The sequence below is a fragment of the Colossoma macropomum genome, unplaced genomic scaffold (assembly GCF_904425465.1).
Source record: "Colossoma macropomum unplaced genomic scaffold, Colossoma_macropomum, whole genome shotgun sequence".
Lineage (NCBI taxonomy): Eukaryota > Metazoa > Chordata > Actinopteri > Characiformes > Serrasalmidae > Colossoma > Colossoma macropomum.
The window spans coordinates 18,500,844-18,523,238 of record NW_023494800.1 but is presented as its reverse complement, the minus strand read 5'-3'; the positions used below and the strand labels follow the sequence as shown (position 1 = coordinate 18,523,238).

The 22,395-nt window shown below is 39.7% G+C and overlaps 1 protein-coding gene across 4 annotated transcripts in view; it reads right to left on the bottom strand.

Annotated features, from left to right (window-relative positions):
* Nucleotides 1–22,395, bottom strand: part of LOC118819876 (bromodomain containing 8) — a 27,868-nt gene extending 5,473 nt beyond the window's left edge. The window contains exons 1-18 of one of the 4 annotated variants that reach the window (XM_036587841.1): nucleotides 21,253–22,395; nucleotides 20,775–20,868; nucleotides 20,351–20,420; nucleotides 20,205–20,254; nucleotides 14,848–14,970; nucleotides 14,665–14,745; nucleotides 14,363–14,427; nucleotides 12,555–12,679; nucleotides 12,280–12,474; nucleotides 12,064–12,151; nucleotides 8,470–8,619; nucleotides 8,083–8,219; nucleotides 4,664–5,087; nucleotides 3,052–3,095; nucleotides 2,417–2,706; nucleotides 2,235–2,327; nucleotides 1,960–2,028; nucleotides 1,269–1,551 (exon numbers count right to left, since the gene is read on the bottom strand). In XM_036587841.1, coding sequence (XP_036443734.1) covers nucleotides 1,269–1,551; nucleotides 1,960–2,028; nucleotides 2,235–2,327; nucleotides 2,417–2,706; nucleotides 3,052–3,095; nucleotides 4,664–5,087; nucleotides 8,083–8,219; nucleotides 8,470–8,619; nucleotides 12,064–12,151; nucleotides 12,280–12,474; nucleotides 12,555–12,679; nucleotides 14,363–14,427; nucleotides 14,665–14,745; nucleotides 14,848–14,970; nucleotides 20,205–20,254; nucleotides 20,351–20,420; nucleotides 20,775–20,868; nucleotides 21,253–21,265 — 2,394 coding nt within the window. In that variant the 5' untranslated portion in view covers nucleotides 21,266–22,395. The remainder of the gene's footprint in view (nucleotides 1–1,268; nucleotides 1,552–1,959; nucleotides 2,029–2,234; nucleotides 2,328–2,416; nucleotides 2,707–3,051; nucleotides 3,096–4,663; nucleotides 5,088–8,082; nucleotides 8,220–8,469; nucleotides 8,620–12,063; nucleotides 12,152–12,279; nucleotides 12,475–12,554; nucleotides 12,680–14,362; nucleotides 14,428–14,664; nucleotides 14,746–14,847; nucleotides 14,971–20,204; nucleotides 20,255–20,350; nucleotides 20,421–20,774; nucleotides 20,869–21,252) is intronic. The other 3 variants (XM_036587838.1, XM_036587839.1, XM_036587840.1) reach the window with 3 other exon arrangements.

Sequence of the window (22,395 nt, the reverse complement as noted above, 5' to 3'; positions counted from 1 at the left end):
GCAGGCATTACGTTAAACAACCAAGATACTGTAAGGATTGTAAGACTTCAATTCACTGAAGCATGTACTGGGTTGAGAAAAAGTTGACACCCCCCCCCATTGTCACTATATAATTTGCACTCTGACTACCAGATTGGTGTCACTGCTGTGCTGACAATGATCTACCACACAAATAATATCTGTTCAGCAGTGGTCCTATGGTGGTCCCTCTGAAATGATGCATGGAGGAGAGGGTGGCTGACATATCATGCAGTAACTGATGGGCTACAGTCAGTAAGTGTAAACCTACAAAGCGCACCGATATGGTAGGTAAACCTGATAAATGGCTAATGAAACTAAGGATTTAATGTGGTGTTTTCTTTATTTTGGACTCCCCGTGTACATACGATCATCTTTTTTTATTATCGTAGATTTAGATTAGGGTCTTCTCAGAGTAGAGGTGCAGATCTAGGATCTCTTCCCATTAGTGAAGTCACTGTAAACAAGAGAGGAATCTGTTCCCAGATCAGCACTCCTACCCTGAATAGATTTAAGAACATGGGCCCAGAACCCATTTTAGGAGCCAGTCATTTAGAAATGCATATAATTTACAAACCTTTTCTCACAAGAGTAGATATACAAGTTTAAAAGACAACTCAATCTACTATCCCATAACTAATCTAGGCCAAACATCTCTCATAACAGCAACATCACCTTAGCAGTCTATTGCGAATGTCAGCAACATGCACTACTTTTAAGAACACAGACTTTTTGGATGTTGCAAAAAACTGTCATTGTGCTCAAAACTTGATGCTCTTCTCCCTCTGGATCTCTTTTCGTAGTACGCACCCACTCTCACAGTGGTAAGATGATAACATGACCTTAAGAAATGTGCTAATTACACTCACTTCCTTTTACTGTGATTTATCTGCAGACTCATTTATCTTTTTATTAACTTCATTGCTCCTTTTTGAACATCAGGGGTCTAGACTCTTCACCACAGTTTATGACAGTATTTCATCACTGTCATAAGAGAACTAACTCCATTTGTTTTTTTTCATTTTTAACACCATTTGAGAATGCAGTCTGCCTTTCACATTGTCTGACCAATTCATGACAGATGGACCAGCTGAAATGGTTCAAAATTACTTGGAATAAAATCTGATTACATTAACTGATATGTAGAACGTTGTTTTGCTCCTCCTATATAGTTGCCGCTTTGAAGATATGATGTTCTCTTTTGACAGAAATGATATGTGTGTGCAGTAAGTGTGTGTGGCATATCTTACCTTGTCGTTGGGGTCCTGCTTGCGGTTGGCCTCTCGGCCACGCAGGCTCTTGGCGCTGATGCCTGACTCTGAGGTCTGCATGATGAGCTGAGTGGCCAGAAACTGCTGGATCTGCTCCAGCACGTCCCTCTGCATCTCCACAGCCATGTGGAAGACATCGTGGTCTGAGCTGTTGTACATCACTGCATTCTGGAACATCAGCATGATGTCACGCTGGAACTCAGCTGTGGTTCTGATCAGTCCATTTTCAATGTTCTTCTTTATGGTGGACAGGTCCATGGGCCTGGGACAAAGGGAAAGAGATGCAAATTGTTTTAAGTAGTGATGCACCAAAATATTTTGGCTGAAAATGTCCAAAAAATGACATTTTTAAATATTAAATAGGCATACAAAAATGCTGAAGTATAACAATAAAAAAAAACTTTTCAATCATATTTAGAAATAATAATAGCGTTTAAAACATGCTATATCTTTTGATCTCTTGCACCAGTAATTGTTTACATGTTTTTTCTAAATGACAAAAAAAAATTAATATAAGTCCATTAAGGAATGGAATAAAAAAGCATTTGGTTTTTGAATTACGATGGAGGACTTTAATTTCGGTGCTATTTTTAAACTTGATTTCTCAAGTAATAACTTCTCCAAAAAATACAAAACAGTAACTTTCTGCCAGATCTCCATGAAGCCTTACCTATGTACAATACTGTGATAACCAGGGGCGATGTCATCCGTCACTGGCTGCAGGAAGACATTAGCATACCTGTCCCGAGGAACCAAAGTCAGTTTAACAGCTGTGAAAGCACAGGCCCTGAAGCTTGTTTTTGAATTGCTAAGACATGGAGTCTTCATTTCACATACAACTGACTCTTTTGCTTGAATCAGTCTAAATATAATTTAAACATCAAAGTATTTACTGTCTAACTGTTAAGTGTCAAACTATTGCTACTGACTGCAACAACATTTGACCTGTGATTGGCTGCTGCCCGCCACACCAGCATGATTGCTTTCTTCCAGATCTTCTGTGCTTGAATGGCCTCCTGATCCTCACTGCTTATAGAGCTTAAAGAGAAAGAAAGTGTATTCATTCATCACATTGCTGAAGAGAACTTGATGGTCCACAAGTGTCTGTGTGTATGCGGTGAACTCACAACTGTGAGGAGGCAGGGCTGCTGGGGATGGAGTCTGCGGTGGTATGGAGCTGTAAGGAGGAGGAGGCCGTGTGCATGCTACAGCCATCTTCACTCTCACTGACCGGAGGCTCCAGCTCTGCCTCCCCCTCTGCCTCAGACAGATACCCCTCCACCCCTTCCCCATCCTCATCGCCCCCACACTCTTCACCCCTGTCTCCTGCTAACCCTGCCTTTGTCTCCAACACACTGCTCTCTTCAGCATCACTCACTCCTTCATCCTCATCGTCTTCTTCCTCCTTCACTTCCTGCTGAACCAGACAAAACGAATTAGATAGCATAGTGGATAAAAGCATCGCATGGAAGATCAAAGATTAAATTCACCGTCTAGACAAGAATTCTGTATCAATTATATACCTTAGTTAAGGCTGTTATATCAGTAAGAGACCTTGGGCAAATCTACTAATGCTAAATTCAACATCTCATGTAAGTCAGTCTCATGAAAAGCATCTGCTTAATTCATAAATATAACATGAATGTCAAAGGAGGGAAAGCACAGGAAAAGAAAATAAATGTACTCAGGCTCCTTGTTAACCAGACTGCAATTCAGCATGAGCACTAGAACTGTGTGCAGTTGGTTAGGGGAGCTATTATACCTTGGAGTGCTGTCTTGCTGTAGGATCACTGTCCATGTGAGACTCTGAAAGCAAAAAAGCAAAGACATACGTTACCTGAGGAAATTGGAGGAGAGTCAGAATTAGCTGTGCTTGGCCAGGTATGTGTGCAGCACTTAGAATTAAAGCTGTTTATTTAGGCTGCAAGCATTTTTTTTATTGTTAAAACACTAACATTCAAATAAATACAAATAAGCATTAATAAACTGTGTAAGTGTAACTATTTCTAAACTTCTCCTTGAGACTGCCTGGCCAATCAGTACTTCATTAAATTATCAGGTATGGTGGTGGTAGAATTTAATAAATCCATACAGTAGCTGAGGAGCACGAGATGGAAAGGAGCCAGCTCTGTGTTCTTCTAGCCAATTGACAAGATATTAATAACAAAAAAAATCTGGTTGCTTTTTACTGTATCAACTCTTTAGACTCCATGTGTCAACACAAGTCCAGCAGGCCAAGTCAGGCCTGTAGCGCAATCCTGTTCGGCCCGCAAAATTATTTTAATTTTCTATTAATACTAGCCCATTTTACCATTAACTGCACTACACATTCCAGCATGCACTGCAATGTACTGTGTGCTCCCACCCCCTCCCCAACAACGATCTATAGGACTGAACCACCAAAACAAAACAAAGAAAAGATGCCAGGTGTCTAGTTCAAACGAACGGGCAGTTTTTAAAAACTCCTGGACATTGGGGACATTGAAAGAGCTTTAACAGTTATCTGCAGCTAATGTAATCTATTGTTTTATGTGAAGCAATTTATTTTTATCTAAAAATATTTTTGAATGAAGTATTCAGTGCCTTTTTTTGCCGTAGTTTTGGCATATTTTGAACAAACAATGCCCAGTTGGAGTCAAGGCAAAATGTTAAGTAAAAAAAAATAAATAAAAACACAGCTTTTGTTGAGTTTGACACCACTGCTTTAGACTAAACGTGTTGCTGCCGACTCATTTATGACATGCTGTTTACACTTAAATAACTTTAAAACGATTTAACATCAACATGCTTCAAATTCCATGATAACTAAGGAAGCAGAGTTTTCTGACAGTATGCTATATGTGACATTGTGTGCTGTGCAGCCAGAGACATCTGAGAAATGTCAGGAGAGAAATATTGTCCAAAGTAGACCAATGTAAAATTATGTAGCTACACAGCAACATAAATCACCAATAAGATCACCAAAAAAGCCTACTGACAAAGCCGAGAAAAATGGCCACAGACTTTTATTTACAGAAAACAGAGACATCCAGTGACTTTTCTAAGCTGTTAAAGTGCTTTATTGTTTGGATTATTTCTTCAAATTGTTTTGTTCTGCATATTTCCAAAGTTTCTTTATTATAAATCTGAACAAAAAGAACTTTTGATGCTTTTCACATTTGCATATAATTATTTTTGTTTTAGAAGCTGAAATAAATGTTTTTACTGAATCAGAGCTTATAGATTACTTCACAAAAGTGTAATATCACAAAGTTAGTAGTAAAAAATTTAGACATGCCAAGCCAGCTACTTTTTTTTAAAATTACATTTTACAAGTAGACATTCTGCCCAGATAAACAGTTTTTAACAAACTGATACATACAGGCATGACTTACCTATCTGGGACTGTGGCCATTCAGCTTTCTCACTCTTAGCTGTGACAGGTGGTGATGTATGCTGGCCTCCTTCTTTGTATGTGTGTTCTGGTACTGGGTCTGTTTCAGAGTGAACTCCTGGTATCTGAGTGTGCTCCAGCTCTCCTGAAGTGCAACAGGAGGAGGAGCGGGCTGGGTAGCCCTGTCCACAGCCCTCACTGGAGCCACAGGGCTCATGTCTGACCCCCACACCTTCCCTCCTCCCCTCCAGGGCAGGGTGCAGTGAGGGAATGACCAGAGAGTCTGCAGTGTTAGATGGCTCAGAACCCACAGACTTAAAAGAGCTGGACTCCCAGTGACCCGACAGGGCGTGGCCTGTGTCCTCACACAGAGACAGAGCTGCTTCCACTGCCGCTGCATCTAGAGCTTCTGCATTCTCATCACCCTGCAGAAAAAAAAATGAATCAGATCAGCAAAATGAAAGACAATGTGAAACAAAATACTAGCCTCCACAGCTTTGGAATCACAACATGTATGACTGCATCTGTAGCATATGGTCAGTTAGCACAGACAATAATTTCACTGTGTTCTCTGCAATTAGAAAAGAACAGAAAACATGTTGACTTGAAACACACTTATAACAGAAACCATTGGGCAGTTGCTGAATTCCACCAGTAAACATTTATATATAATTCTAACTTATTTTTGTAGAATTCTTGCATGAGTTCATCGATGGACTGTATTTGTAAAATAAGCTGTAGATGTTTATTATTTGTTCTTTCTGATCAGGACTATTTTTAAAGATGGAAGAATTTGTTGTAATTTGTTAGCAGCATAGTGGTGTGGGTGGAGTTTTCACAGGCTCAGCCTGATCATGCATGGATATAACTGAATACTAGAATAGTGAAAGTAGCTGAAATTGCTTTGTTCGCTTGTCTGCTACATCTTAATGAGTCCACTTCGATGCAGAGGATATAAAGGAATTGCCGGTCTTTTGGGGTTAGCCGTAGCATGAGCAAAGTCGCCAGAACGATTGCGGCACTTCTGTTTCTCTCTACTGCCTGAGAACCCACCTCGGTCAAATGCATCAGGTGACACTGTGGTTGGGGCCTTGTACATAAAAACAAGCATTGGAGCAGCTAGTACTTAAGTGTGAATGACTAATATTTTTTAAATTGCAGTAGTGTCTGATGTTTGGAGAGTGCATGAGACAAATGACTTGAAAAATTTAACAAAGCTGAAGTTGACTTCTTATTTAAATTTACTGTTCCAACTTAAATGGTGCAGCAGCCACAATCAGGCACTGTACAGATGCCAGAATGTAACTGCTACTCCATTTAAGGTAGTATGTAAAATCTGAACAAAAAGCAGCTGAATAAAAGGCTAACATAAGTTTTGTAGAAAGTCAGATGTGAAACAACATTTAGCACCATTTTCCCTGGACACATTTATTATTTCAAAATTATTTCAGATTTACTTTGTTTGTTAAAATATTTCTTATAAAATCGGAAAACCTACAAAAATGTATTTAAGCTTCTAAAATGGTTTTATTTGAATATATACATATATACTGTGATATGTCAGAAATTGTAATTATAGCTGAATTTTAAATTTTACCATACTGTTCACTACCAATCATAACAACACCCTTAGTAAAGAGATACTGGAACATTTAGCACTAAAACTGGAACTGTGCAGTAGCAGTAAGGTTAAGTGAGAGTTTTTGGTACTTGTTCAAGATTGGTACCAACAGAACCTAATGGTACTTGATGGGGAGGCTAACAGTACTGTTGACTGCTGACTGATCAAGCATAACGCTGAAATTAAAACACTTTTAACAATCAGAGAAAACAGATCTGTGGAGTTATGAAAAGATACACTATATGGCCAAAAGTATGTGGACATCCCACGCATTTGGGTTTGTTGGACATCCCATGCCAAAACCGTGGGCATTAATAAGAAGTTGGCTCCCCTTTGCAGCTATAACAGCGTCCACTCTTCTGGGAAGGCTTTCCATAAGATTTTGGAGTGTGTCTGTGGGAATTTGTGCCCATTCAGTCAAAAAAGCATTTGTGAGGCCAAGCACTAATGTTGGATGAGAAGGCCTGGCAATTGATGTTCCAATTCATCCGAAAGGTGTTCAGTGGGGATGAGGTCAGGCTCTGTAGACAGGGGCACAGTCATGCTGAAACAGGACAGGGCCTTCCCCAAACTGTTGTCACAAAGTTGGAAACATATAATTGTCTAAAAGGACTTTATATGCTGTAGCACTAACATTACCCTTCACTGTAACTAAATGGCTGAGCTCAAACTGAACTTCCTTTTCACAATAATAGCATTTACTGTTGACCAGGGCAGATCTAGCATGGCAGAAAATTAACAAACTGACTTGTGACAAAGGTGACATCCTGTGACAGTGGCACATTTAAAGTCAACAAGCTCTTCATGACCAGTTCTACTGCCACTGTTTGTCTGTGGCCCATGTGTCCGTGACACAGTCCTATTTGGCCCACAAAATGAATTTAATTTTCTATTCTTATTAGCTTGTTACACCCTGAGATGCACTACAGTCCCCAGCATGCACTGCAGCATAGTGTGCATTCTGACCCCTTTCCCCAACGACAATCTATGAGTCAGCGGTTACACAAAAAGAAAAGATGCCTGGCAAATAGGCAGCTTTAAAAAAATACCTAAAACAATTGATTTTTATTTAGAATTAGTATTCAATGCCTATTTTGCCGTTTTTTAATATGGCCCTTTTAGTGGTTGAGTTTGACACCCCCAGTGTATGGAGATTGCATGGCCATGTGCTTAATTTTATACACATGTTAGTAATGGGTGTGACTGTGAAACACCTGAATTCACAGGGCAGAAATGAGTAGACATTGAACTGTCTTTTCTTCAAACTCCCCTGTGCTTGCTAATAACTGCAGCTAAAACCCACAGATAATTTAGCTAACTGTTTATTATTCAGGCAAAAGTCACCAAAACCAATAAGTGGACCAAAATATAAACCAGACATTGATGTGTGGATCACTGTTTTTCAGAATTTTCTTAACATTGTGAAGAATTTAGATTAACTAGTTATGTTGTTAATACTAACATTATTAGCATTTAGCAGTCTCTTTTAATCTTGTCACTATCACCATTCCAGAAGGCTGTCAAGCATGTGGAAAACAAACTTAAACTAGAACCAGAACCAGAAAGTTCCCAGAAACTGGAAAGCCCCATTCATTCCTATTTTTGTCAGTTCTTGCTTTTGAATGTGCATACATGAGCATATTTCTGTTGTTTTCTGAGTACAGAGAATTGCACCAAAATTATTGTGCAGGTTAAATGATGTTATGCTACAGATGTGGCAGATAGAGATTAGGTTGCAAAATGCAAGGAAGTAAGATTACTTGAAATTGAAACTGAAGGAGAGTAGAATAGAACTTTACCTTGTCCTCAATGATAGCTATGATGTCTCCTACTGTCTCCAAATCCAGCTCATCAGCCATGTAAGACACAGTGACCAGGTCCTCTTCCTCCAACACTGATGCTTTACTCTCCACTGAGTGTCCGTCATCCTCTCCTGCTTTAGAGTTGCACAAACGCACGCTCAATCAATCATTCTCTTCTCTCTCATAATTACACAGACATTTGCAGAAAGGCTGAAACTGTGAATCCTATCATAAAAATGCAGGCAAAAAAGTTGCATCAACATTAGTTTAGTTTATCACAGGTAATGATGCACTGGGTGTTCACGAGCTGCTAGTGAGCAGGATGGTAGCACTACAGGAAGGGGAAAGGGAAAGGTTTTGGAAGAGAGAGGGGCTAAGAGACACCTGTGTCTAGAGAAGCAGAGGTGTCCACAGCAGGTGCTACAGCAGCAGGTGGGGCAGCACTGGAGGTGGAGTCTGCAGTAGCCAGTGAGCTCAGCTGAGAGGGAAAATGGGCGGGGCCAGCTTCCAGCAGACGAGACAGCGTGGGAGCACCTGGGACATATGCACACACCCACATACCACACAACCCAAACACACGTAAGGCAGAGCAAGCTAGACGTTTAGCTAGAAGAGACACCAGGTGCCTGTCAAAAGTTTGTGGACGCCTTGAAATGTTTTAAAGTTTGATTTTAACTGTTACTTTTCTGTCATGTAAAACCCCATTTCTAAAAAAGTTGGGAAGCTGTGCCAAATGTAAATAAAAACAGAATGCAATGATGTGCGTATCATTTAAACCCTATATTTAATTGACTATAGAACAAAGACAACATATCAAATGTTAAAACTAAGAAATTGTATTGTTTTTTTGTTTTTTTTTTTAATATATGCCCAATTTGAATTTGATGTCAACAACATGTTTCAAAAAAGTTGGGACAGGAGCAACAAGAGACTGGTAAAGTTGTGTAATGCTAAAAAAAACACCTGGTTGAACATCTCACAACTAATTAGGTTGACTTGCAACATGTCAGTAACATGATGGGGTAAAAAAGAACGTCCTAGAGAGGCTGATTCTTTCAGAAGTAAAGATGGGGAGGAGTTCACCACTCTAAAAGACTGCATAATCACACTTTGCACACTTTCTAATAAAAGAAAGTGGACAGAAAAGTTACTGAAAATTTTGATGTGAGCAAAGACTTTTAATCAGTACTTAATTTTTCTTACAACCCTGTTTCCAAAAAAGCAACATGTAAATAAAAACAGCATACAGTGATGTTCAAATAATTTAAGTCCTATATTTAATTGAAAATAGTACAAAGACAACATATCAAATATTGAAACTGAGAAATGTTATTATTTTTAAAAAAAGTATATGCCCATTTTAATTTGATGCCATTTGAATTATTGCACTATTTGTCTGCGCAGTCTTTCAGAGTGGGGAACTCCTCCCCATCTTTACTTCTGAAAGACTCAGACTCTCTAGGGTGCTCTTTTTTACCCCATCATGTTACTGACATGTTGCACATCAACCTAATTAGTTGCTTTATGTTTATCAAAGTGTCTACCTTGGTATGAAGAGCAGGATTTCCCAAAACACTGATTTGACAGTTTCAGTTCCAAACTACTGTTAAAAGCATAAGAAGAAATTTCAGCCCACATATTGTTTCTCAAGTTAGTACTGTCACAATTACTACCACAAATAATTAGATGTGATATTTTTTCTTCAAAATAGACTTGGTTTGCTCTTATTATGTTAATTTATTGCAAACTAATAAAGAAAACATTCTCATTTATACTAAAATTTTAAAAAGCAAGATTTTCCCTATACTCCTGGCATGTACTGTACAGAGGGGCACGTAAGTACAAAGTGACATTTGACATTCATATAAGCACTGCTTTCAGAGGATGCCTCATGGTCTCTTGCAACTTTCTTGTACTCAATACATTATTTACAAAAGAAAGAGCTCCAGATTGTAGCTTGTCTCTGAAGGGAACACTTTCTTTTTATAGTAGTTCAGTATAGCAATGTGTCAATAAACCATTTACTCCATCATAAATTCTTGCAACACGTTTTTTTAAGAGTGGAATATATTTTTACTTTTACTTTACATTGTGTATGAGGTGTGTATACAGCAAGGGAAAACAAGTATTCACACACTTTTGTTTTTTGTTATTTAATATACTTCCACTTCATATTTGAACACATAATGTGTTTTGACTTTCTATTTATACATATGAACAAAAATAGTATGTATTTTTTTCATATGTATAAGTACATATGACAACAGTAACACAGAGCACAATAAGCAATGAAATGCACTGCAATCACCTCTGTTCCTACACCCCAAAACTCCTCTGCTAAAAAAGAAGCACAAAGATGTATGCCTAACATTTGCATGTGAACATTTAGACAAATTTGTAACGTGCTCTGGTCAGACAAAACAAAAACAGAAGACTAACTCAGCTCTCCATTTTGCACATATGATCCCAAGAAACCATAGTCACAGTGAAGTGTGATGGTGGGAGCATCATGACAGCTGCTTGTCTACAAATAGTACTGGGGCATTACATGGCATTGAAGGAAACAAAACTGAAAAGATGTACTGGGAGATATCATAGAAGACTTGATCAGCCAAGAAAGAAGATAAGATGGACGTTTCAACGACAATGACCCCAAACATACAGCCTAAACTAAATCAAGACTGGTAAAGGTGCTTGCATGGCCTAGCCAGTCTCCTGACCTGAATCTCATCGAAAATGTATTAAAGATTTTGAAACTGCCAGCCCGACAGAGGGACCTTAGTAATCTTGGGCAACTGAAAACATCCAAAATCGAACCACAATGCTGCAAAAAGCTTTTTAGTTCTTACCACCGACATCTCAAAGCTGTAACTGCTAACAACGGCTTTGCAACAAAGTGCTAATGTTATTAATTTGTGGTGTCTGAATACTTTCATTTTAATAATTTCCATTTTTAAACCTCTCATTGTTTATGCTTATGAATACATATTTTTGTTAATACTGACATCTTATCAGGAAATAAATATTTTGCTCAAATCTGAGTGTGCCACAATTATTGACACCCCTTCATTTAATACTTTGTGCAGCTTCCCTTTGAAAACACAACAGTTCTGAGTCTTCTCCTATAACATTTAATGAGACTAGAGAACACATACCAAGTTATCTGAGACCATTCCTCCATACAGAACCTCTCCAGAATTTTTTCTATGAGGTTTAGGTCAAGGGACTGGAGTGGCCACAGCAAACCTTAATTCTGTGGTCAGAGAACAATTTTTGAGGTGATTTTGAGATGTGCTTTCGATCATTATCCTGCTAGAAGATCCAAACTATAGCCCAGTTTAAGCTTCCTGGCTGAGGCAGTCAGGTTTTGATTTTATTTCTGCTGGTACCTGATGGAGTCTGTGTGATACCATGTATCCGAATAAATTGTCCAGGGCCTTTGGAAGAAAAACAGCCCCACAGTATCACAGATCCACCACCATACTTCACAATAGGGATGGGGGACTTTTCATGCCAAACTCACCTCTGGTGTTTGTTGCCGAAATTCTACATTTATGTATAAAGTTCCTGTAATGTTCCGCATCTGTGATCCTTGGAGATTCTTTGTTCACTCAAACCATCCTCCTCACTGTGTGTAGGGTCACTATAGCCATGTCCTCTTCCTGACAGATTCTTAACTCTCCAGTTGTTCTAACCTTCTTAATTATTGCCCTGATAGTTGAATGGACATTTTAAGAATTTAAGAATTTCTAGAAGTGCAGTATTTTGATTGAAAGATTAAAAGGAATAAATACTTAAGAATATTTTTTCAGTTCATTTTGCTTATGATTACCAGAGTTGCCAATATTTATGGGTGGCAAAGACATTGTGTGTGTAAATTTGAAGTGGATGTAGGCACTAGGAGTATATTAAAGAACAAAAAAGTGTATGAAATCTTGTTTCCACTCACTGTATATGTATGCATAGATGTGTGCATACCGGTCACTGCCTGGGAAGCAGGTAGTGCAGAGGCTGTGAGCTGTGGTTCCTGGATTCCTGCAATCTGACCAGATTCCCCGTCTGCTACCTGAAACATACATGGCATGAGTGTACTATTCTCACCACCTCCAATGTCATGTCTGTTTCAGTCTGTTTGCGATACTGACGCAGCTCTAGAACAGTAAATATTAACGTATGTTAGTGTGCAAGGCTGACCAGTCTTGGGCTGGTGGGGAGGAGACTGCCCTTCTTCAGCAGCTCAGACAGCAGGGGTGAGGGTGGTGGCGTGGCTTTCTGACCCAGCAGCTTCTTCTGACCTGAGCAGTCTTCCAGCAGAGAGCTCAGCCCTGCTTCCACAATCCCGGCTCCTGGAAGCTCTGCCACAGGGGTGAACACTGCAGAGCCTGCACCCTGTGCACAGACAAGAAGAGCATATGAGGGACCCCAGCAGGGGTGAATGACAAGACTGAATGCAAAGGAGCGGCACTCACAGCCATGCCAAGCTCTTCACATGAGTCTCCAAGGGTGAAGTCCAAGCCTGGGGAGGCGGCCCCAGAGGGCGAGCGCATGGTCAAACCTGAAAGCCGTTTCGGAGTGTTCCTCACTGCCTGTCTGGCTGCAAGAGAGAGGGGACAATGTTCTTCACGCATTGATCCAGCAAAGACCAACGCTGCGTTTGGAATGGTTCGCTTGTTAAAGCATTCTCTATTTACTACATAGCATTTGCTATATAGTCAACTGACAGAGGAATGATCATGGATCAATCAAAAGATTTATCACCAAGAATCTGAACAACACTGCAATGGCTGATACACTACAATTCACTGTTTTTTGTAATACGGTGCAATTCTAAAAACAGCGCAACATAAAATGTTCACAGAATTTACAGACCAGATGAACCAATGTGAATGAGAAAGCACGCTTAAGAACAGCGTGAATAGGCCAAGCACATTCTGTGAATGTGCTTGGAGGAAACATTCTTAAATGGTATGAATATGGAGAATATTCTGGAACAATGTCAAGGAGGCACAACACTATAGAACAGGGTGAATGAGGCAAATATTGTAGAACAGTGTGTAGGGATGGAAAAGAACATTGTAAATGGGGAAGAACATTCTAGAATATCTCCCCATTCATGCTGTTATGAATGGGGAGATATTCTAAAACAGTGTAAAAACATGTCTAAAACATGTTTACATGCAAAGATTTTTGCCAATCCGATTGAATATATTCCGATTATAGATTAAGACTGAGGTGTTTATATCTCACTCTACTCAACAATCTGATGAAAATCTCCATTTACATGCATTCTACAGTAATCTGATCCAAAATTACGCACACGTGTAGAGTACCACTAAGTGTAGACTGGCTAGACTCATGAGCATCACGTGAGTCCAGTCAGAGTGAGATGAGCAGCAGTAAGCAGTGTTTGTGTTTTTAGTTGCTTTAAAATTATTGCACACTCAGGAAAACGTACTTCACGTGCTTATTAAGGAAGGGGCGAGAGGAAGATGTCATGTTCTGAGACACAACAGCTGTGAGTTTCTGCTCCCGCCATGTTGAACGCTATAAACTTTCGTTATAATGCAACGCACATGTGCAAGAACGCACTTAAACTTTCCGATTGGGAATGTAATCGGATTCAGGCATTTACATGGTTATTATTCTTCTATTTAATGGATTATTTACAAGATTACCCACCTCTTTCAATTGGGTCGAAATTGTATTCTGAATGGCCTCAATTGGACATATTCTATTCCGATTGAGCTATTAGTCGGATTGTTAACGGGTTATTAAGCTGCATGTAAACATGCCTAGTGTGAACAGAGAGAAGGTTATGAAACAGTGTGAACAGAGAGTACATTATAGAACTGTGTGAACAGGGTAGATTATTCTGGAACACTATGAAATAAAGAGAACATTTTAGAGCATTGTAAAGTTTCCCAGCAATCCCACTCAGGTTCAGCACAGTAACCTTGTGTTTTTATTTGCAGAATGCTGGAGAATGTTGGGTCAGTGTGCTCTGGGTTTAACACACCTCTCCCTTTAAGACTTCTATACATCTTGTGTTTCAGACAAAATTCTCTAGTTTTTAAACTCTAATTTTTATTCTCATTCCTCTCTACCTGGTTCATAATATTACAAACCTGCAATCTGAGTTTTTAAATACGACTCTACAAAGAATGTGGTTAACTGACCAACTAATTACCAAAATCTAAATGTGAGTGCAGATGGAAACTGACATTACTTTAGCATGAGAGCAGTGTAAGAAGGTGCATTGTGGGCTTTCCTCCAGTACCCTGATAGGCTGCATCTGTTGCCTTTCTCTTCACTTCGGCCTCTTCCTCCTCTTGCTTTCTGCTCCTAATGGACACAGAGGCATTGATAATACCATGCATCATTTTGTGCTAGATATGGAAAGAATTCTAGATATGGAAAAAAAGATTGGTTCTATTTCCCCAGAAGCACTATAAGGTTCTTACGTAACAGAGACAGCCTTAGCAATTAACTATTAAGAGTTCAGATGCTACATGATGTAATACATTGTGATGACATTTATTTTTGAGGAACTGCTGAGAGAGCACATATAGTGGCGCTTACTGTACAATGTCTCCCCATAATTCTTCTAATTTGGAGTCCAGGTGGCCTGCATGGATCAGCTCTGCCTCTCTTTTCAGCTTCCTGAGGATATAGAGCAGGTGAGTATGACCTAAGGCAATGACTAGAGACACAGCAGGTATATTTGTAAGAGAGACTATATTTGTAAGTGTGAGCTATGAGCACCTGTGCTTCTCCTGAGTTTCTTTGATAAGCTTCTTTAGCTCCTCAATCCGTTCTGCTGTGAGCCTTCGCACAATGACATCCTCCACTGTCTCCACCACCTCTCCCTTTTCACCTCGCTTCCTCCTGTGTATTCACGAGTAAGCCCAGTGACTCTTTGGTCTTTGTGTATATACATATATACACGAGCCAGTCACCTTTTTCACTGCTCGTGTATATATGTATATACATGAGCAGTGAAAAAGGTGACTGGCTCAGAAACAAGTCCCAGTGTAATTTTTTTGTAATTTTAACACGAAAATTCTAGTGTGTTGTGGTACAGGCATCATTCCTATGCAATTATTTAGTTCAACATCAGTGTTTCAACAATTAGTCATCTTGGCTAATGATGTTAAAAAACCGTTGATTACTAAACGTAGCAGACATCTTCTTTTGAAACCCTACATCTATTATAAACAAAGGCCACTTTGCACATGAATTGTGTTCTGCTAGCACCAAAAATGCATGTCGTACCTACACACCAATGGTTATGGAAGCATTTAGGTATCAAAATTAAAATGAAAATGTAATGTGTGAATAAAGCTACACATAAAGCCTGTGTAAATGAAATGTCACTACTAGTGCACCAAATGGCAAAAATAAAATCACAGTATTAAATATGAATTTCCATTTTGAGCTCGACATTGCATATATGAGTTGGAAATTTAAATGCAAACAGACAGATACGCTGCCATTTCACATATTACATTTCCATTTTATATACATTATACATGGTGACCACTTGCGATGTAATTTGCAGGTTACAACGTTCCAGAGAAATTACCAAAACTAAACTAAGTGGTAGCTGATTTTTTTCTTTTCTCTAATCGGTAACGATATTTTGGTTCTGATTGGCCTATAACAATTAAAACATTTTGGTTCCCCTTTGGTTATTTTGAGAAAAACAATTCGACATAACAGCCAGGGTGTATCCTGCCTTCCGTCCAGTAAGTGCTGGGATAGGCTCCAGCATGGAACGCTCTGGGAACCATAAAACAAAACCTTCCGTTATGGTTTCATGAGAACTAACAAGGAACGTTAGCCAAAGGTTGCCTTAAGATTTTCTTTTCCATATGCATAAACTAACGTTCCAGGGACGTTCACGGGAGGTCATCTCATAATGCAGTTGTGTACAGAGAGAGAGACAGGGCAGAGGGAGGCAGAATAAGAGAAGTTGTCTTCAAAGGTCGCATTTAGACTGAATTTTTGCAGACTATTAAATAACGTTCTCGTGACGTTTCCTTACTCTCATATAACGAGCGTGTACAGAGAGAGAGAAGGACTGGGCAAGACAGCATGGGAGAGATGTGTGTACATTTTCGCCAAAGGTTGAAGATTTATTTTTAATCATATAACCCAACGTTCCCCTAACGTTTTTAATCGTTAAGTAACCCATAAACGTGCGTGTATTAAATATAATAAGACACGCTTTTGGTGGATTTTTAATGGAAAATTCTCCATCTCCCCATACCAGACGACTGCCGGATCACCTTCGTTAGATTCCCCGTTTAGTCAATTAGTTTAGTAAAATCCGTAGGTAAGCTAAAGTTACTGTCTTGTCTACATTTCCGTTCCACCTTAAATGAAGCGCCAAGATGCAACAGCTGCATAATTTAAGGTGGAACGGAAAAGAAGCCGACCTCAGCTTTGCGAGCTCTGTGACGTTCACAGCCGCGCGCTGCGAAGAGGAGCTGTGGCGTCGTTTAACCGTCCAACTGGCGCTCTACTTTCGACGGCGTCATTCCTGGTGAGCAGTACTTGTGTTTTTATTATAAGTTTTATACTTGCTGTTTATCAAGCCATTCAATTGTATCATGTTTCTTAGTGTTCTAATAATTATTTATATCTGCCGCCTCCTTTCCAAGTTAACGCTAGTTAACTAGCTAGCTAGCTTTAGCAAGCTAGTTACCTTAGGCTAGCTAAGTTAGTTTTTAGTCAACTAGCTAACATATTCAGAAATGGCTTAGATTAATGGGTAATACGTTAGCGTTTTTAGCTTTGCTGTAACAGAACTCATATACACAATTAACAATGTAAAGAAACATGGTGATAAAAATAGCAAGACCGTGGTGGTTAACCATCAGTTGGTGTTATTTAGTGTGTTAACGTTGCTGCTGTTTTTCACCTCTCGCTGTCTCTACCGTATCTGTGCTGTTACTGTCACGTTATCTGATTTAGCCAAAAAGCCTATGAGCTGAGCTGTGCAATCCGGTTGCTTCTGATCAGGGAGGTGTCCATAGTCACGCCAAGTCTGTACAGAGATCCAAGCCTGAACTCCTTACTGAAATTTGATGTAAGTGTAATCTTTATGCATTCTGGGTTGCCTTTTTTGCCACTTAACCTACACTGGGTTTCCCTTGTATGTGGCCACTAACGTTACATGGACTTTGCTCATGTCATGTACTTTTCTTTTTACTGCAACGTCACTTTTTACTACTTTACAATTATTTTTTCATGTTATGATTTTGAGATTTTGTTCTATAAGTTATATTGTTCTGTACAAAATAGGTGTGTTAAAGAATCATGATTTCAGTTCTAAGACAAAAAATTATGATTTGAATTGTGCAGTCTTATGCTAACACAGACCTTGCTGTGCACAAATTATTTGTTGGATTTTATCAGACAGACAGAGAGGCTTCGCTCTTAAAAGAATGTTCTGGTGAGCCTTGAGCTTGAGATCTGTAATATGAGAGCTGAGTGCTACAATGGCATTGCTAACATGCAGGGCGCTTACAGAGATCTCGCCAAAGATCTGCAAAAGATATATGTGCATATATATCGCTGCTGTTGGAACAAAAAAATCATATCTCTATTTGGTCGTTTTTCAGTTTTTGACATAATTTAAAAATGCCTGTTGTTCTTTAGACTATGTGTAAATTTCATGATGAATGGACCAAAAAAAACAGCCCAAAATTGCTTGGAGAAATGTTTGGTTCCGTTGACTTACATTAAAAGTAAAGTATGTTTTTTGCTTCTACTGTAAAGTTATGAGGTTTTGTTCTGACAGCAGTGATACACACGCTATACATTTAGTGATGTACAGATTTATGCAAAAGGGCACACCTGGCCAAATTGCATATTTTTTTTTTTAAGTGAAAAGAAGGAGACACAACATCTGCAGCAAACTTTTTAAAAAGTAACATTTTTTTTGCAATTAATTAGTTAATCTTCTGCAATTACTGTATATTTAATCAACCTAAAAATAGTAATTGTGGCACGTGCAAAAATGAATTAATTTAATTCAAGTTAAATTAACAAAGCCTTAATTAACTTGTAGGACTGGTTAGGCAAGTCAAGAAATTTTAATTGTCTGCTGATGAGAATTCCAGAACATAATAAATTATCTGACTCTTCAAACCTTTTGCTAACGCTCAACAACCATGAGCTCCTCTAAGCAGCTGGCAGAACCCTTGAAAATAAAGCCAATTGATGCCTGCTAAGCAGGGGAATGCTATAAAAAGATAATAAAGTGCTTCCAGCTTGAAGTTTCCACTGTCCACAGAAGTGCCGGTGCACCATTCTGTTGTGCAGTGCTGCTTGCACAGACATGATCTGCACAGAAAAGTCATTGGAAGGACAGTTTACTTGAGACCTCATCACAAAAGTCAGTGTCTGAAATATGCATCTAGATAAGCCAGAGGCATTTTGGAAACAAGTGCTGTGGACTGATAAAATAGTTTACTATGAAACTTTCAATTTAAGATGACCTGGCTTCAACCTTCAGAAAGTGGATAAAATCACACAGCATGGCTAGATACAGGTTGTGGTTGGGGTTGTGATGCTAATAAAGTTGGAACTGCCCCTCTCTTCAGTGTCAAACACTGAGCGAAGTCTGGTCAATATTGTTCAAGGTGTGAGAAGCTGTCTGGAGTGAAACGTGTGGAGCAAACTAACAACTTAAATTTAAAGTTGTCTGGGACCCTGTTTAAGATGTGGGAGCTAAAGTTGGCTTCTTATTTGCCAGCTTGTTCTGCAGATTTCCCATTATACCGTAAATGGTTCCACAGTTACATTGTGGCACTTGTACAAGCTGTAGCATTTAAGGTGGAACAGAACATTTGATGAAGAAGTAGGTGAATTCACTTCAGCTTCAGTTAAAGATGATCAACCATGCTTGTTGACAGTTTGTTTCCTTAGGAAGGGTATGAAAAGTGCCAACATCCCCTTCACAGCCTGGAAAGGTACATTTCTGCACATAGTCTGCCATTTTCCATGGCTGTAGCTACATTGTCGCTTCATTCATTATTTAGGATGTATATTCTTATTAAGGATTTTTATATGTTTTACGTATTGTAAATTTATTAACTCTGAAAAAAAAATTAAGAGGAAACATTATTTGCTGAAGTAAGCAATATGTCAAGACTCATCTTCAGTCAGAACCACTGTCTGCAAACCACTTTTCTATCTCCAGTAGTAGTTGTTTCTGCCACTAGCTGTTGCCAAAAGCCAGTCGTTTGAAAAAAATTGTACTTGTGTTAAAAATGTGATATGTTTAAAACAATATTTTATGTGATGTGTTTTAAGTTTTTTTTTTCTTTGTGTTTTTTATTAGAGCATTTCTGCACCTGTTGTCTTAGAGCCTGTTTACAGCTTGCATTAACAAGCGTTTAATGTCTGGACCATATCTGGCTGTACTTTGACCAGATTCCATTTACACTTTTCACCAGAATGTGTCCCCAGTGTGATCAGAACCGATTTAACTTTACCCGCATAAAAAGAACATCAACAAATACACTGTTTCTGTTTTAGTTTTGTTTCCCTCTGTTCGATATGAGTCTTGGACACTTTCATTAGCCCAGAGTGCAAGAAGGCTCTTAGTGTTGGGATAACTCCAGCTTCACTTATCCTCCATCTTTCAGTTCATTGTCTGTTCTCTTAACTGTTAGTTAGCAATTAGCAGCCACATTTCCGTTCATATAATTGTATACAGATTTCAAAAAAGCATTCCTTTTATACTTGTGTTAAATGCGGTCAAGGTCTGTTCCCGTCCACCTTCAAATGTGGTTTGAGTGATCCAATCTTAATCCAATTACAGTGCATCCTGGGGATGTTCACACGTGGCTTTTCATGCAGCCAAGTGAAATCCAATCCGATCCGATCACAGAAAATGCATGTTGATCCAAGGTGTAAACAGGTCCTTAGAGACATTTACTTTTCCTTTAATTGTCATGTATCAATAGTACTTAAGCTATTAATGTCAGTATTGCTTGGTAGCACCATGGGTTTGGGGCACAATAGCTGGGGGGCCAGCCCCTTAATGCCCACCCTTGGTGCTAGGTGTGCTCTAGGAGAAGAGCTGGTATTGACTGAACTTGACTTACTTTGGGGCCTCTGTGCTCTCCAGGAGCTCTGAGTACTGTGATGCACAGTGCTGAAAGAGAGACAGAAATAAGAACATACAAAGATGCCTGTCAACAAAGTGTTCTTTAATAGAATCAAGCTGCCTACTGCACTGTATTTCACCAACCTTCTGAGAGAACCAGTCCGGGGGTCGTCCAGGTTCTGCAAACGGCTTAATGGCTCGACTAACGGACACCCTGGAAGAATAAAAGACAAGTATGGAAAAAACTCAACTAAGATTCTGCCTAACCAGGCAGAAATAAGACGAGGGGTTTCAGATTTAACTCATAGCCTCTGGTAGGGGTGTAACGATGCTCTCAGCCCACATTTGATTCAATCCACGATACTAGGCTCAAAGTTTTGTACTGTCACAATATTTTGAACACTAGGGCTGGGAAGCAAGAGGAGTGATGGAGTGAGTTGTTGGTTGGTGCTGATTGGTTCATTCTCCACAGTTTTGCATTGTCATATTACAGTGTCATGCTACATCGTTACACCCCTACCCTATAGGAAGGGTATCTTAGTAGAGTATACATGGCATTAGGAATCACCAGTTTTGGTCTCCACTCTTCATGACGGAGGAGGCCAGGCACAGCTTCTCTCTAATGGACCAAGGCTCGGGTGGGCCCAGCAGCAACTTGTGCTCTGTCCAGAGAAAGTTAAAGACAGGGCTAGAGGACATTGCATGTTCAGCCATTTCAAGTAGGCAAGGCAGTGTTTGTACCGAATCTAAGCTCTGGAATATAAATTAGTCCTGCAACATCCTCATTCTGCACAATCCAATCAGTATCATGGCTAAGCGCAGTTGACAGGAGCACTTGGAGGAAAAGGTTAATCATGAACTGGCTCGTCGTCTCCATCAGTTTGAAACAATAACGAAGCCATTTTGCCTGCCGTAGTACAAAATGTGCATCACCAGCCTTGACAACGTACGATTTCGTGTAAGTGTTTGTAGGTGCTTAGCAGTAGAATATTGCAGTACCCTTGTCGCACAGTTAGCCTGCTATGTCTGATCTGCTGTAAACGTACCGTTAGCTGTCATCTTGGAGTCTCCTGCGCTTCAGCCAATGAATATCATTCTCATCTATGATGACTGCGATTCCTGCGAGATGCGCATGCAGACAGCTGCATCGGACATGTATGAAAGCATCAGTGAGGCTTTCATAAATGCCCGCAGCTTTCACAACAGTAGCCCTCCCCGCTTCCACATCGCAATCCCACAGTGGTTAAAAATGCACCCAGAATTACTTACTGCCAACTCCGCTCGCCATTTTGTCATGACTGGACTGGACCCACCGCTCCTCGCATGACAGGCGCCTGCTTATCAAATGTAACCGGGCATATCCGGTGTGCGAATTCACCACTGAGTCTTAAAACGGGAATAAAAGTCCACTAAACAGGCGGTCTTTGGGATATCCTCTAAATCTATCAGTGCCTGGTATATCTGTGTTTTTAATATGCTAGTGTGAACACATGTTCCGATCAGGATTCGGTTCGAGGATCAGATGACAATCTGTTGCGTTAACTGTCAGTCAGTGTGCTATTTTTGTCCTGCTGAAAATAGTTTTCTGCATAAATGTCTTTTTCTACATTGGTGTGAAAGAAAAGTGATTTGATTGAACGGTGCTGAACTAACCACATCAGCCTACTACTGTTGTTCTGTGGTGTGTAATGCCCGAGTACCAACAGTGAGCTCATTTCAGTTCTGTAATCAGTCCATGATTTTGACTGCCATCGGTCAACCAGTGCACGTGCAGATATTAACTTTACATCCATTCTACGCAAGAGTTAACACAGTCCATAACTGTGTAACCGAGATTGCCTTGGGTCGTTAAGTAGGTCATTTCTGTGATTATGTGAAATCGGATGTTCAGTCTGCTTCTAGTCTCAAACGTCAGGTAGAAGAAAATTGAGATGTCTCAGAAAATGAACAACTGAACAATTGGCTACCCAGCTTTTATTTTGACCGAGAACACCCACCGGAAGCTTCACCCTGTCAGCTCGCTAAAATCTTAGAGTAACATCTTTTACATTGTTCTGCTGTGTACTGTTATAATGGCACAGGACCTCAGGGCTCTTCACGCTCCCGACACGTCTGTCTGATGTTATTGGCACCACTTTACAGTGTTGATCTCCGGCTGTCAGCTTTTGAAGTCTCGCTGTGTAGTCCTC